The following is an 18,085-nucleotide window of genomic DNA, read 5'->3' as shown; positions in this document are numbered from 1 at the left end:
CATATTATACGATACACAAATTTTAGAATGGCATGGTTTTATGCTTAATATGGTTTTAAGGGGTTACTATCAACCGCATGGATATATTTTTGACCCATTTGGTCCACAATTTTGGGGGATTTGTACCCTCTTTTCATGTAATATCATTAAAATGGCGATTTTTGGCTATATTTGTAATGTTTTCACCCTTTTTCCAGAAATAAAATCAAAATTTAATATTGGAATTTAATAGAACCCATAGGGTATCTAAAAATAATATTTTTTGTTATAAGGATCTGTACTTAAACGTTCCAAGATGTATTTTTGGTATCGTTTTTCAGTTTCTAATTGAATTATCTGGATCATAAGTCCCTTTTCGTACCTCTAGGGACGATATTTTTCGACAAAGTTGTCTAGTGTATATTCATGTACATATTGGCACTAATGTATTTTAAATTTTCAATATATTATAGCGGTATACAACCCCAAAACATGCCTTAACAAAACGTCATCCTATATAGTAGATTTCAGTTTTTACTATTCGTAACTTTCACGCTTATGTTGCCCGTTACAATAACACTGTAAGTCCTAAATTTTGGTTTTAATTTGATCATAGTAAATAATATTTAAACACATATCAACATTTTTGATGTAATCATAATGATATCGTGCTATGCAGCATGGAGGCCATTGGTATATAAAAATAATGATTTTACTATTTTGAATGGTGTTTGTTCGAGGCATGTTTTGGAGTTGTACACTTCCACAACACATTGAAAACTTAAAATGTATAAAAGCTGATATCTAAAAGAATATATACCAGAAAACTTTCCCCGAAAATAGTTGATCCTAGTATTATAAAAATGGACTTAAGTTCCAATATATTGAATCAGCGAAAGAAGAATGATCCGAATAATTTATCTTGGAACGTTTAAATACAGATTCTTGTAACAAAAGATATTATTTTTAGATACCCCAAAGGGTCTTTTAAGTCCCAATATCAAATTTTTGTTTTATCTCTGGAAAAAAGGAGAAAAATTTACAATTATGGCCAAAAATCGCAATTTTAATGATAATACATGAAAAGAGGGTACAAATTCCGCAAAATTGTGGACCAAATGGGCCAAAAATATATCCTTTCCGTGGATAGTAACCCCTTAAAACAATATTACGCATAAAAACCATTCGATTCTAAAATTTGTGTTGCGTATAATATGATCAAATATGAAATACAGGAAAAATTCGTATACTTTTGTGAGGCAATTTCATGGACTTTTTATAAAAAAGCACAATTAATTTAAATCAATGCAAATTTTTCAAGTTTTAAAAAGCGTGATATCAAACATAAGGACTATCTATACAATATAACAAATTAATTTATTTATTTTGCACACAAAATATATTATTAAATTTGGTTTCTTTTTATAGTTTACCCAAATTCGAATAATTATGAGAGACACTGTATGTACCTTCACATACATATGTATGTATATTTTCTGTGGAAAGATGTTTATCCGTTAAAATTAAAAGGCAGTTTGCGTTTTAGATGACAATTAAAAAAAAACTTACAAAATGCAAAATTTAATTTTTTTTTTTTAAATTTTAAAAGATTATAACTTTAGATCCAGTCGTCTGATTTACATTTTTCTTTAATGTATAAAAATTTATGAAAGTAGTGAGACACTTTTTTTAAACTTATTCTAAAATCCATTTCTTTTTTATGTAATTCTTAAGACACCAGGTTCCTATATTATTTTTGAAATTGGAATATAATCTTAAGATTGATAAAATTTAATTTTAAACAAAATGTTATCAAACAAATACGTATGGTTGATTAAGAAAATCAAAAACATTACAGAAGCTCCTTTAGAAAAGTATACTCTATTCCCTGGACTCCAACATTTTAAAATTTTTGTCAGGCTATATTACTATTTACTTCATAATTTATTTTAGTATCCGTTGAATACAGGGCAAATAAAAGTATGTATTAGCTAAAACAGAAAAAACCCGGTTGAAAAACCGAGTCGATCACTCTAATATACATACATAGAACATAAAAAATAAGTAAAAATAATTATTTGATTTTTTAATAGCCTTTGTAAAAGTAATATGAGGAGTAAGATGATGTAAAACCAACATTAATTAGAATTTTCAAGTATGAAAGTTGATTACAAATAATTCAAAAATTAATTTTTTCACAATTAAATATTCAGTTAATTTTTCGAAAATATATGCAAAAAAGTGGTTTCAAAATTATTTTTTCACTTTTTCAAGAGAAGCAAAATGTGGAAGCGAGTAATGTTGTGAAAAAGTAGTATATATTTGAAAGAGGCGATACATTCTTAATTATTCTAATTATTAATTTCCTAATTAAATTTAAAGGTTAATAAATAAATATTAACTCCATCTTATTCAAAGACGTTGCCAACCAAAATTTTCTTAAGAAACAGAGTAGTTATTGGTTGCATTTTAAACATATCTGTTTAAAGTTCAAAACGCATGTCACTAGAAAGTACCGTTATATTTTCTCTTACACTTGTTGTTTTTGGTAAATATTGTATTTTAGACATTTCTGTTTTAAAGCTGTCATGAGTTTTTCTAGTTTAGTTGAGTTACGTGAGTTCAACATTAAACACGGTAAAATTGCAATAATAGATAGATACGGTCTTATTGAAAAAACTAATAAAAAATAAGTGGAGCATTTTTATATGCAAAGGAATTTGTCAAGCCTACACACAACCCCATAAAATTAGTGTAATGAAAAGAGAAGGCTTTATTAAAAGCAAAAAGCAAGTCATAAAGTGTGAAGAAAATGGAATATTATTGAATTACATACAGTTTTTTATATTTGTGAAAATTATTGAAGGAGGAGCATAAACTAAAAGAATTATCGAGTAGAAAATTCTATTGAAAACATAAAATTTAAAATTAAGTATTAGAATACTTATGGAATGCATAAGGAAATTTTATATGAAGTAAAAAATCGATAAAATACATTTCCTTCTCTTCAATATTGAGGTCTCACTTTATTAGAAAAAATCTGCTACTGCTGCCCCTCTCCTCTTTTCGTTCGTACATTTTTGCTCACAAAAACAATGTTAATAATGTAGATGAACATTGTCATGTACATCTTATTTGTGTGTTTTTGTTAGTGCGTTTGTATGTTAGTTACATTGTGTTTTTGTATGAACGTGTTATAATGGAATATAAATAATAAAAATTATATAAAAGAAAAAGGAGTAAAAATAATAAAAGTATTAAAAAAATCCATTGTATGTCTGTTTTGTGTTAACCGTTATTTAATAAGACGAAAAATAATAGAATTATAACCAATTAAAAAATGCAAAAACAATAAAAAAGAAGGTGAACTGCAGAGGTCTCTGGCTGAATAATTTATTGTACTCAATATTTTTTAAATGTTTGGTCAATTCCCTAAAACTTTAAAAGCGGAAATCGACTTTAAGACCATAAAACCAATTTGGAATGAAAAATAAAATTACATTCAGCCATTAACCAACAACAATAATAAAATTTCATCCCTGCTTTTGTTGTTGGTGTCATTTACATGTAAAAAAAAAAACACTTTGTTGTGTATCTTGTGTTTCTGTGTTGATTACCTACTCTTCTGGAAGGAATAAAACCAAACTAAGTGGAAACCAAAGCAATGGCTAAGGTAAGTTCCTATATACCTATATGATGCTCGCTCTATTGTATATTAGTCTTTTCCTGAACTTTGTTTTCTATGGATGTAATCCAATACATTTGTACATTAAGGTGGCCCAAAATAAAAGTTGCTGATATTACCGCGATAAATGAAAATTTTGTTCATTCTAAGATAACAACAAAGGATAAAAGTTCCTTTTTTGAGGTTTTTAATTTTTTTCATGTTTCACGCTAAGGTATGATATACAATTTTGATATCACGTGAAAGGCCTTTGAGAGGTGTGCCAAAAAATTTTGTGCTAGATCAAAAATAATTATTATCATTTCATAATTTTTCATACTAAATTTTATTTTTTTTAAAGTTGTACATACATAGATTTATTTAATGTAATTAACTGAAATTAATATATCGTAAACTTCATTTTAATTGATTTTTTCGAAACCAACGTGCAACTCAAATCATAGGTTAATAACGTAAATAACATTCAAAATGTTATTTACAAAGAAAATATATCCATTCCCTACTGGAAAAAGGAAAAGAAAAAGGTATTAAATGAACAAAGTTTTCATTAATAAAATGAGTACCTTATTTTTTTCTACATACAAACAGGGCCACCTTTATGTATGTATGTACATACCGATATACTATATACCGATAAATACACAAAAATTGAACATTTTTGGTCTAATAGAGTTTTTGGAGACATTTCCTATGTCTAGTCTAAATTTAAAACCAAAAAAGTAATTTTTGCGGTTTTAAGACGCACCTCATTTGATCCTTGGTACCATACAAAGTTTTTTTTTAGAAAACACTTAACATCCATAACTCACTCATAAGCCCGAGTATTATGATTAAATTTGGCATAAATAAGTTTTATATAGACATAAATCCCACAAGAAAAAATTTTGTTCATGTTCGGACCATATACCTATCACACCAGCAGCATGCTTGGACAATATTAAGTTTTTAGAAATCGTCGATTCGAATAATACAAAAATTTGCAAAGAACTGACCTATTTAATTACCGCAAGCATGAAACATATCAGTACATGATAAAAATTATCCATATTTTTATTTTGGATTTTATAGACAAACAAACTATTATTATTGCTCAAATAATTGTATTTGAATGAGCAAATTTCCCCATACACAGTACAAGCATGCTAGCACAATCACAAAATTATCAAATTAATTTTGATATCACACAATCAGATGACACAATCGCACCACAACCCCAAACACGTTCAATCGGCTTGCACAATCACTTGCTTGTGCCAGCATGCTGGTGTTGTGTATCCCTGCAGTTCGACAAAGAGTCAATGCATCCGAAAAAGACAGTGATTTCCACTAACTTCTAACCAAAGAATATACTTCTAACCAAACCATCTGGTTGGCTCTAATTCGTCTTTCGTCATGGATGTACTCTTTGTAAACGAGGGTGAAGATAATCGTCACTTTAGTGTCCCCTTTGTAAGCGAGAGAGGGGACACTTAAAAAGCACTTGTCTGCCTCATCGTAACCTACGGGGTGACGATTGACTTCCTCGTAGGACAAGCACATGTTAAAATAGCTAGTCACCTGGACAGTTGGTGGCTAAGTGTAACCCTATGTGGTAGGTTAAATAGGGAGTTCGGGACTGTCCGACCGAACTGCTGGGATGGGCCCCTTTACAATTATAAAGAAAAAGTAAGTACATATGTAGTCCCTTGGTGTATGAAGAAACACCTAAACACAGTTTCGTATATTTTTAAATGGACTTCAAAAACGTTTCCGTTTTTGTCACGTATGATTTTTATTTATTTATTTATTAAAAATTCATTGTAATATAAAAGTCCCACTGGACCAAAATAACTTATATTACGTAGACAAAAATACCTGAATATAATACATATTTACATGTGAAACTTATATAAAAGAAAATCCTATTCAATGCCACTTATAAATAATTATCGCTAATGGCTCCCCAACCATAAAATAAAATAAAATTATGTAAAAAAATGTCCCATCAATAGCAGCAAGATACACTTAAAATTCCATTAATCTAATTATTTCATTAAAGAGAATGTAATAATACTTCAATATTTTAATATTTTAAGCACATTCAGATAGAGCCCTCAAAGTATTTCAGGAGTTTCAGACGAAATACATTATTCGAATGTGAAAATGATTTTAACTCCACATTTTGGAAAACAAGGTTCCGAATGCATTCGAATGGTATGAATTTTTTTTCCATGTATAGGTCTCTCTGAATGACAAAATTATTTTTTAAATATTCATATTTCCACAAAATATATGCCACTATATGGGCGTACAAATGTCAAGCACAGTGGACAGTGAGACATTTTACACTTTTGGAACGACAATAATCAAATATTAGAGATATTGAGCTGTAATTTAGTAGCAGTTAGCACACAGTTTACCAAGTATTCCACATACAAATTAGCAAGATAAGACTGCTGCCATGCCAATTTTTTACAAGTACATATATATTAAATAAAAATAAAATTTTTGGTCAGAGATATTTCAAAACATTTGCTACCGATTTTCAACTTTTATATATTTTATTTATAAGAAAATTAAAAATGTTAATAAAACCCATTTTCCCTTTCAAACACCTTTTTAAAGTCAAGAGACTGTTCGGAACGCGTTAATGTTATCCCATTTTTTATAACCCCCCTAATGAATATTAGAGTAGTAACTTTTAGAAATTTTTCTTAAATTGGAAACATATTCGCAAATACATTGAATAGAACATTAACCAAAAATTCATACTCTTATTAAAATTTAAAATAAATGATAAATTCGGAAAATGTTATTAATGAAGCTATGATTCATGATTGACGTAAGTAATTGTTTTTGAACAACAGTAACTGTGGGCAATCACTATTATATTATTTATATTTTTTCTTTAGAGTGAAAAAATAAAAACTTTAAAATTGATCTTTTGTCTAAAAAAATTTGGCAGAATAATTCTGAATTATTAAATTGTAATATACCGAAAAAAACTATATAAATATTTGAAATATTTAGAAAAAATTAATATACCGCTTAAGGAATATTACAAGAAAATTATATTATTTTCAAAAGGAGCAACTTTGAACACCTATATATGTATAGAGTTAAAGGAACTTTGGTATATTTTTAGTTTTTTTTTTATTTACATTTTTTATTACAACCAATTCAATTGGAAAGCGTTTATTTTTTTATTTTTGTCGTTCTAAAAGCGCCAAATGTCTTACTGTGCAATGGTATCGAAATGTCCATATGTTGGTATAATGTATGTATGTATATTGAACATAAGAATCTATAAGTTTCCATGTACTTAGATGTGTGTATTGTTTTAACAGCCTCCTAATGAAACTAGTCCTTTTATTTTTACTTTTTTAAATAATAAAAAGACAAACATTCCAATTAGGAATCGTTTTTACAAACAAATAAATTTATTGCATGGAATTAACAATAGTAACCCATATTCGTCATATGATATACATACATATCGTCATATGAAATCCAAAAAGCCCTAAGTTCCAAAAACATCAAAATCGACTTTTTGATTGATTATGATGAAACGTATCAAAATACATGTTCCTGCTAAATTTTACACTCCTACAATTAAAATCAACGTCCCTATCAAATAAATTCTAAAATTACCTTAAAATTCATGAAAATTTTAAAATTCTTCTGAATTTTTAACTTCGAAACTGTGAAATGTTATAATTGTCATCAAATAAAACAAAAATGGAACTTTTAGCGAATCCTTGTAATTTAGAGATTATTTTAACAGTTTTAGAATTTTTTCAAAGAAAAATTCCAATTTCCGAAAATCTTTATGAAAACATGGAAGCCTAATGGCTTCCATGTTTCGGCCTATTTGACCAACAAAAACCGATTTGAATTTAGTTGAAAATGTTAAAACTTACTATTTTTTAATGCAACTTACGCCCTTTTGGGTTTCAGAAAAAACAAATTGTCAAGGGCGTAAGTTTCATATCTCCGTGAGTAAAACAAAAACCGAAAATTTTTCTTCAAATAATAATTTGTCAATAAGAAATAAGCTTAACTTGAGAAAATGTTGAATATTTTTGGTTTATTTGTCATTTTAGACGGTTTTTTGCTTCTCCTGAAAAATTTGTTCAAACTAACTTAGGGCTTTTTGGATTTCATGTGACGATATGTAAGTTACTTTGGGTTTTATTTTGCAAATAATTTATTTTGTTGGAATTGTTTTCCTGCACGTGATGTTTTTTTGATAGTTCCCAAAAATTTTCGAAAAGTTATTTTTTTTACTAAGGTAAATATTGGAACAAATGGTAAATGTTAAGGCTGTCAATTATTCGTGTTTTAAATTATTCGAATAAAAATTTACAATATTTTTTATTCGAGTTGTCGATTAAATTTGAAAAATTATTTGAACGAATGATAAATAGATGTTTTTATACGAATAACTTAATAAAACATAAATAAAACTGAAAAGAGACTCCGTTTTTCTGAAAGGTTCTTGAGAGAATTACAAGAATCAGTTCTTGAAAATCCAAAATCTTAAAGTAAGGGTAAAAGCGCTTTTCGTACATTAATGCACTTATAAATAACTTAGTTGAATTTCAACCGATTTTAAAAACTCAATGGATTTAAAGTGAAAAATATAGTTTTTATTGTTTCTTGGTGGACATTTAATTAAGTCATTTTGAAAAAATTAAAAAAAAAAATGATTAAAATTACATATTTTTATTTGGTGATAATTTCATCCTTTAGTACTTAGTAATACATCCCTTATAGTGAAGTTTGTCTCACAATGGAAAAAGCCAAAAACTGGCTCGGAATGATGTTAGATTACAATTCTCAAAAAATCTGTTTGAAGTTTTTTGCAATATAATTGACTTTTTATAAATCTCCTATTCTATGAAGATTTAATTGAGATCTCAGCTGAACCCCACTCTATCCCATAGTTTTATTCCTTCCCAGTATGTACTAGAAGCATGTTGTACGACATGTATTTGAGGGATGTTTTACAACAGAAATATACAACTGTTTATCATGTGGATTTATGATGGACTATATTATTGATCGTTATTTTGAAATAGACGAAATCAAAGATCATATAGTCAAGCGTTGAATCTGCTCGTTACTGCACATAAATTATTCAAATATCCTTTGTTGACCCTAGTGTAAAATTTGTTAAAGTATTATACCATTTTATGTGATTATTCAATGGATTTGTATCAACTAAGAGCATATAAATGCTATGTTTAAGAAATCATATTCCATGCCAAATATAAAAGCTAGCAGTAGTGTTTATATATATTTATTAACCTTGAAAAGGATATATGAAATAATTTCAAAATAATTGTAACTGAAAACAGCAGGGAAAACAGTGAAAGATGAACAAACAATACCAAAAAACTTAAAATAAAACAAAAAAAAAAAAAAAATTACGCAAACTCTACTGAGCGAATAACAAAAAACCCATTTGAATAATCATAATGATGATTGTAAAATTCATGATGTTCCAAATAGGTTCATTTTTACAAATATTTTATTACATTCAAGTCGGTTTAATTTTTTGCAAATGACTACAACATATACAAAAGCAACTTAATATTTTGCACAATTAAACATAATATTTATGTTTTGATTTGGAAAATCTCAGAGGTTTTCTAAATTATTTCACAATTGTACAGTATGAAAATCGAAAATATGAAATTCTGCTACTTTATTAAAGGTTTGGATCCCGCAGATATCTTGGGTCTTCAGAAAATTTATTTCAACATACACACAGACAGACGGACATGGCTTAATCGACTTTGCTATCTATAAGGATCCAGAATATACGGAATGATGAAGGGTATAAAAACAAAAAACTTTTAAATAAAGACACATTTTGGATTTATATGTACATATGTATGTATATTTAATATGGGGTATTATTTGAAAGGGGTTTTATAGCCGCATCTGAAATAACCATTTCCTTATAATTGCCATATTCCAAAAAATATGAAATTGTTAGGTCTTTTATTAAAATAAATAAAATTTATGGACACTGTTTGCTCACCCTTAAGCGCGGCTTCAAATGATACCACATATACATATTCTATCTTAAATATTTTGTTTAAACAAATCTGTAGAATTTAAGAAATAACTAAAAAGGCCCATTTTTTGTTACCGGTCCAGCTAGGGTTACCAGCCTGGCTGGACTTGGCTGGATTGTCCAGCTTTTTTGATGCTTGTTCAGTTTCAAGCTAAAATTTTATTTGTCCAGCTATATAGAATTTTTTTAGCACACTGCAATAATTTTTATGTTATCTTTGTCAAATCATGTTAGCCAACACTGATTGTACGTTTGTTATACAACTAAGTTATGATTTCCCTCTTCTATCATCATGTCTCAACACTTGAACAGCTGATGTCGTAATAAATATTAGGTCTGTTCGCGTACTCGATAATTTGTAACAATTTGCAATTTTTTGATTTTACTGGATATTTTTTCCCTAGTAAAAAATATCCAACTTATATTCACAACATATGTTTGTTTTATGAATATGTAAACAAACCAAAGAAATCGATAATTTGGTAAATTTTAAATTTTTTGAAAGAAATATATAAATTAATAACACACGAATATTAAAAAATTATTTGTAATTAGATTTATTTTAATTTTATTTATCATAAATTAGTTTTTAAAAGAGTTTATTTGTTGTGAAAAATCATAACAAATATTGTCAATCTGGCGTTTTTAAACCAATTTAGTTTGTCTTTCTCTTAGCGATTTTGTGTAAATTTTTATTTTAATAATATGTTTGTATCATAAAGTTTTAAAACAATAATATATTTTTAATGATACTACATATTTTGTTAACTTTAAATATCCATTTATTTATAAGAAAAATCAAAGTTTCAATTATTTGTTTTTTTTGAGATTTCAGCAAAAGGGCATTACTAATCTTTGTTTATAAACAAAAACTTGCACATTTTTTTAAAAAATTGGCTCTCTATCATAAAGTTACTGGATATTTCTTACAGGAAAGTACGCGAAAAGACATATTATTGCGAGCGATAGTCAATTTCTTTACGTACAGCTTACGTACTTATGATTTTTAAAATTTAAAACTTCAAAAATGGAGCTTTTTCACATCTTTTGCTATTAAAAACTAAGTTAACGAAGTGATCGGGGAAAACTAAAAATATATTCGTACTATATGGACTATAACAAAACGAAATTGGTATATGAGAACCCCTGCATTTTTTTGGTGTATCACTGTGAAATTATTTACACAAAACCAAAATTAACATTTTCTCGGTATTTTTTTATGTCCAGCTTTTTTTGTTTTGTTCAGCTTTTTAAAACCCGATGTCGAGCTTTTTGCGAATCGGAATCTGGCAACCCTAGGACCAGCTCACGAACGGCCATCGATAGACTTATAATATTTTGGAAACCATCATAAAACAAAAAATAAAGATTTTTAAGCTGGGTAAATTTTTGAATAGAATATATAAAATCGTGTCCCCCTTAGAATATTTTCTTGAAAACTGTCCAGCTCACGAATTTACAACACTAAACCCAAAATATTTTGAGTAACACCATATAAAATAACAACGAATATTTTGAGAGGGGTAACTCAAGCACCATTTTTTGTGAGTCGGTCTAATGTACATATTACAATATCGCAGCAAAAAAAGAACTTTCAAAGAAGCGAAAAAGAAGCAAAATTTACTCCATGGAAGTACTGAAAAAGAGATGAAGAAGTGATGATTTTAACACAGGCTTGTCATAGGAGGTATGTACTTTTTAATTGGTTTCAAATTTACTACTTCTGATGCCATTCTCAAGAAGAAATTTTTAAGCTCTTTTTTTAAAGTTATTTGGAAGTGAAATTGTAGCATTATAGAAAACAACTAACACAAATCCGTTGATATACTTAAAATCGGTTGAGATTCAACTAAGTTACTGACTTTTTTACCCGTATTTCAAGATTTTGGAGGTGTTTGGGAAATTTCAAAAACAGATTCTTATTCTACTCGTATCCACCTTTCAGAAAAATAGTATCACTTCCCAGGTATTTATTTTTGTCGCAGTGTAATTTGACTTAAATAATATTAACATTAATCAGGGTAAAAGACATTGAATACAAAAGACCAAAAATGAAATTTTTTAACTCATAAAAATGTAGGAACAAAAAATATATCTTCAGCATTGAAAAAAAAATATAATTATTTGTGCTTCTTCGAAAGTCATTAAACATCACTTCCACTGATGGTATAAAAATTCACTTAGTGCTACTTTTGAAGTGGTGATAAATGTTATTCTTTTAGAAGTACTTCGTTTTAATTTATATTATTGTGTATTCTTGGGTAGATGGTATTTAAAAAGGGTTATAAAGATACAAATAAATCCTATAAATTGATTTGAATAAATTGTATGTAATACAAATGTAACCCTCTGTTAAATGCTTCAATAAAACTTACAAATCATTGGAACTATGTTTATTTTAATGTAAAAGTTTGGCTTAATCATTTATATCAGTTAATCAGTCAGTCAATATGTACATTAGGGTAATGACTATTTTTGAAGACAATGTAATGTAACAAAATTGCAAAAGTGTTGCAGAAAATATTTATTTTGCTCATTAGAAAAAGTAATATTTATACAAAACTTCATCGCGTTCTCGCCATGATTTTTTTGTTTATGACCCAGAAATTATTTTTTTGAATTTTCGAACATAATGTAATCAAGTAGATTTATGACTATCAAGTTTAAGCAATTTCGATGTACGGGAACTGTATTTAACAGCTTTAAAAATTTTTCGAACATAAGTTCGAAAAAGTATTTTTTTTAATTTTTATAGCCCAGAAATTATTTTAAAAACAAAATATTTTTAGAACATTACTTCGAATTTTCGAACTTAACTTCAAATATTCGAACTCAATATTTTATTGTCACCAGGTGTACTCATCACTGTCAAATTTCAGAAATTTTGGTCCGCGGGTTAACTGCATTCAAAATTTTTCGAACATGTATTCTGTTTTTTTCGAGGTTTACTTTGAACTTTGGAATCTAATTTCGAATATTTGAGGCTTAAAAATAATTTTTTTGAGTATTTTTATTTAAAAAATGTTTTACCAACACTAAAGGGTTAGGTTAGGTTGATAGGAGGATGTATACTACATCAAATCCGAAGAAATACACCTAGGCCACTATCGGGCCTGTTGTGCACTCCTTATCATAAAAAAAGTTCACTGAATGAATTATTTTTCAGTGTTCAGAAACTCAGTTTCCTGAACGTAATTCCTAAGAATCTTCCAATCAGTGTTAGTCAGGAATGTTATTTCCGGAATAACATCACTTACAAGATACTTGGATCTAACTTCGACGAATGCTTAGCAGTGGCAAAGAAAGTGCTCCAGAGTCTCGAGTTAACAAAAAGTTAACTTGGTTTTTTATAACTCCGAGAGGGGTTACATGTTTACAACACTTCTTTCATATTTCTTTCAATATTTAAAAATATGTTTATGTGTATGTACATACATACATACATATATGTGTGAATAAACAATAAATAGTGTTTTTGTTACCCATCTCAAAATTTTCCTTGATTTATTTATAATAATTGCCAAAAAAAAACAAGAGCTGGACCGTTAAAATATTGTTTCCTGGGGATATTTTTAGAAAATGTTACAGATCACAAACGGTCAATACTAAACACAAAATATTTTGGGAAACATCATTTGGGATAACAACGTATATTTTGGGAAGGGTAACTTAAGCGAAATCTTTTATGACTCGGTATGTTTCTTTTATGAACCAAAATATCTTGTTTACCTATTGAAAAACCTATTTCCTTGCATGTGTGTTTAATAAGATTTTTTCTTTTGCAGGAACCAACATCAACACGTTTACCCATGCCAGGACTTTCACGTATACCTCTACCTGGTCTAATTCGCCCACCAACAGCTATTTCTTTGCCTAGAACTTCGCTATTAAGACCTCCAGCAACATTTGCCAAAACACGACCAATTTCTTATTCAGGTTTAAGGCCGCCGATACAGCAGGCCCTCACAATTAAGAAAAGTAGTTCAGGTGACCGTATAAACACGTTGAATAGTACAGTGAATATGGTGAGTAAGAAGACTACAACGGTTTTTAAAAAATTCTTTGCAAAAGCAGATCCCACACCAACAAAAAAAGATGAAACAGTAACTACAAAGTTGCAAAATGTAACTACTATACTAGATACTCCTCGACCAACGCTTACAAGGTCGGAAACATTTGTACGTACAGACAGTCCAGAAGACTTAATGGCTACACCAATGCCGGTCACTGGTGAACCAAAAAGAGGAGCTTTATGTGAAAGCACTCCGCTATTAAATACGAACACCAAACAATGCCTTTATATTACGCAAAGTTTGGACTCAACATATATTCCTAATTGTGAAGTGAACCAAGCACCAATGCAACGAAAACACACTTTAGAAAGTACACGTTTGTCGAATATAGGTTTCGGCAATACCATGGACATTGATTCACCTAGAAATAAAACACAAGTGGCCAATGCGGGGTTCGGCAATACAATTGATATAGATACGCAGAAAAATATAGCAAAGAAATTAGGTACGACCAAGAGCGGTGAGGATATTAATGATTGTACACAAACGTTTGATATACTTACTGAAAATAAAACCTTCAATAAAACTCACTCTATTAAGGAATTAGATAGACCTGATGCCACTCATAATATTAATGCTACTGATGTTTTGGGACGCACACTTTGTGTAATATCATCCCATGACGGCAATGCAAATGAAAATATCACTAAGACTTTGGATAGTACACAGCTTTTGGACAAACTTTCAAATGTAAACGTGACACAAACTATTGACGGTGGCGCCAGCACTAAGTTAATTGAATATACTGATATCCTTTCACCGGCAACAAATGCCACATATTCTAACCCAGGTTCCAGTGAAAATCTTCTAATGATCGATGATGTTTCCATACCTTCAGGCTTTGAAGAAGATGTTGCCATGGATGTTCAAAAACATTTAGAAAAATTAAGTCATCAACAATTTTTGGATATAACCACCGAAAATCTTGATGATACATTAAAGGCGCTGGCGCCCGATAAAGCAAACATGAAACTTCCTTTGAATTCAACCATGAATACCGAGCGTCTATTGGATATAACAGAACATATGACTACCCCGGCCAAGCACATGCAATTGCTCAATTTAACTAAAGATTATATGGATACGCCCAATATCAAAAATACCACTCAACTGCTCTACATGACACAAACTTCTACATCTTGTACTACTACACCAGATCGAAATGCTTGCAAGAAATATAATAATCCCATGTATCAATTAACACCTATTCCTGTTCATTTGCAGTCACCCATGTTACTGAAAGGTGCTAAAAGTGATTTGGTATTACCCATACGCACCCCAGATGAAGATGGCCAACAAGAAGCCATGGATATAGATATGACGCTAATATCGTCGGGAGGCAGGACAGATGCCTTTTATCAACAGACCGATATTTCTCAAACCACATCTTCTTTGCAAGACGTCAATAACCCCAACAAGAAAAGCCGTTTTTCATTCGGTTTGGATCTAACTGAGTCTACTTTGGATTGCTCCATAGAATTGGTTGATGTATCTTTGTCATCTCAAGCTATTAATTGTAGTCAAAATAGTACTCAAAATATGACACATTCAACCTCGACTCAACAAATGCAACAACAGTTTTTGAAAAAGCAAAACTCTTTTGATTTGGATGAAAGCTTGGGTATCTTAACTCCCGATCAAATGAAAGAATTCCTCGATTCTGCTGCCACAAATAATACCAATAATCTCGATTTACCGCTTTTGCTCAATAATTCAAATAATGTCAACAATCTTAGTCACAAATTTGTTCTGCAACAAATGCGCATAGACCAAACTCCCTCTCCCGAAGAGTTGCCTTTAGACCCAGTTGAAGTTAAGACCGACATCAATGATATGGTCTTGCAACATCAGCAGTTGCAATTGCATCAGCAGCAAAATTTGCAAGGTCAAATAACATTTTCCAACGAGGATCATCAGCAGCAATGTTTGGAATCATTGTCACTACATACTGACACCGAGCCCAGTAAAACGGAGACTATTAACAAGTCCATCTCATCCAGTGTTTCGAAGATTTCTACTAGTTTTATAACCAGTGTTACTAGTGTCACAAGCCTAGATACTGGTTATCAAGGTGATGGAGAAATGTCGAGGCCTGCTTCTAGAGGACCATGTGACCACTCACCCTCAAATGGCCCTATACGCAAAGGAGTGTCACGGCAGCCCAGTTTCCACCAGCAACAGGGAGTTGGAGGTCATTTACCGCCTGTCAGGCGACAAGATCCTATGACAGATTCGGATTTCTTTACTGAATCCGATGCAGATGATGTATTTCATCGAGGCGACCGTAGAGCCCAAGTAATTGACGGGCAACTCTATGGACCCATGTTACAACCAGCTGCCTCGGTATTTATTTCAGAAGATCCTCAAATGGAAGATTCCTGCATGGAGTCTTCAGGAATATTCACAGATGTTGAAAATCGTTGTGACGAGGATTTGGCCCAAATGCGCAGACAAGATACTCACGAGACAACTAATGATTTATCACCAGACAATGATCTAGATGGGGATGATTCAACTGAAACCGTGAGATCAAATCGCGAAAGTACAACCAAACGTTTTCAAACATTTTCTCAATGCAGCGAAAAGTCTACAGCAACCCCAGGGAGTGTTATGTCTACAACACATACTTCCACTGCTGTTCACGGTCAAGGCCATTTAACCAGTAGCCAAACATCATCCACAATACAAAGTAGTATGAGTACTGATCACCTCTTAGCTGATACACTCTCCAATCGTACCTCATACTGTAGTGTGGATGGTAGCAACGTCAATATTAATAGCATTGGTGTGGATTTTAAGAGTTTCTGTTCTCTTGATGAAGCTTTCGATGGGGAGCACAACAATAATAGCAACAACGACGATGACGACGTCAACACCGCATACAGGCCAGTTAAACTAACAAAAAGCTCAACGACTTCCACAACTTCGTGGTGTGAGCAACCATTGCAGAAACATTTAATGGCAGTACAAAATCAAACTTCGCCGCGTAAACACTCGTCGTTAACGTCGCTAACAACAGAAAACGGCGTGCACAATAAAACACCAACAACAAAACCAAATAACACAACAATATCGCCGTCGTTTGTAACACAAAGTCAAATATTAAAATCTCGCAAACATTCCGATCAAGATTCTTTACGTTCTGAAGCAGTTTCGGTATCCGGTACTGGTTCGAAATCTTCCCTCAACGAAAGTGTTAAATTATCTAAAACACCCACTTCATTAAGCGGAAAACACTCGCCCCGCTACAAATCGAATACACCGAAAAGTACCAAAGTACGTTCGTCGCCGAGTCAATCAAGTTCGAATAAAAATAGTTCACCTCCGGTAGTGCGTAAATACCATCATTCACCCAACAAATGGGATGCCGTTATGAATCAAATTGCTAGTAATAAATCAGTGATAAGAAAAAATTATAATGACGTTAAATCGAAAGTGTCCACTCGTATAACAACGACCACTGGTGCGGTCAGTGGTACAAGTACGGGTGGCGGAGGTGCTTCTGGCTCCTCAGCTAGTGTTTCGCCCACACAACGTAGATCACCTTTAAATAATTTAAGCATAAATCGTAATCTAAGTCCTAGTGTTAGTAAAGTGTCTAAAATAAGTAAATCGCCAGAGTCACCAGCAATATCATCATCAGTATCGTCAACTCATGCAACAACATTAAATAGTTCATCTCCAAAACGTCTACCACAAAATTCCCATATTAATCGGTAAGATTTTCCATATTTAGTAATTTTATATTAAGAAAATTTCAATAACTTTTGAAAACCCGAATTTCATTAATTTTATTTTTCGCTTTTTGTACCTTTTATCTGTTTCCGTTTTGATTTTAAAATTGCTTAATATAACAGCATAAAAGAACATCCAAAGAAGTGAAAAAGAAGTAGAATTTACTCCATGGAAGTACTGAAAAAAACCTGCAGAAGTGATGATTTTGTCATAGGAGGGATGTCCTTTTTATTTGATTCAAAAATCACTACTTCTTAAGTCTTTCAAGAAAAAGTTTTGACATTCTTTTTTATAAATTATTTGGAAGTGAAATTGTATTATTATAGAATACAATTAATTTGACTTGAACTTACCTTAACTTCCTAAGGTTCACAGACTCTTCTAAAATTTTAATCATCAATGTTAGTATTTCACCGCGAATTGTATCAAATATTTTAAAGTTTTTCACGTACACATGTATGTACATTAGAGTGTCTCGAGGAACAGCTTTTTTAAGAATTTCATGTAGAAATGCAAAAAAAATGTTTGAACATATTGTACTGAGATCAA

At 30.6% G+C, this 18,085-nt stretch overlaps 1 protein-coding gene across 2 annotated transcripts in view; it reads left to right on the top strand.

Moving 5' to 3' along the window:
- Positions 1-2,577: 2,577 nt before the first annotated feature.
- LOC119607556 (serine-rich adhesin for platelets) overlaps positions 2,578-18,085 on the top strand; it is a 120,688-nt gene continuing 105,180 nt past the window's right edge. For both annotated transcript variants that reach the window (XM_037961526.1, XM_037961518.1), the window contains exons 1-2: positions 2,578-3,652; positions 13,514-17,517. In XM_037961526.1, coding sequence (XP_037817454.1) covers positions 3,644-3,652; positions 13,514-17,517 — 4,013 coding nt within the window. In that variant the 5' untranslated portion in view covers positions 2,578-3,643. The remainder of the gene's footprint in view (positions 3,653-13,513; positions 17,518-18,085) is intronic.

This window comes from Lucilia sericata, unplaced genomic scaffold (genome assembly GCF_015586225.1).
Source record: "Lucilia sericata isolate MDLA Ls3-8-SP2 unplaced genomic scaffold, ASM1558622v1 Contig000019F_arrow, whole genome shotgun sequence".
NCBI classification, from domain to species: domain Eukaryota; kingdom Metazoa; phylum Arthropoda; class Insecta; order Diptera; family Calliphoridae; genus Lucilia; species Lucilia sericata.
This window is presented reverse-complemented; position numbering and strand designations above follow the sequence as displayed.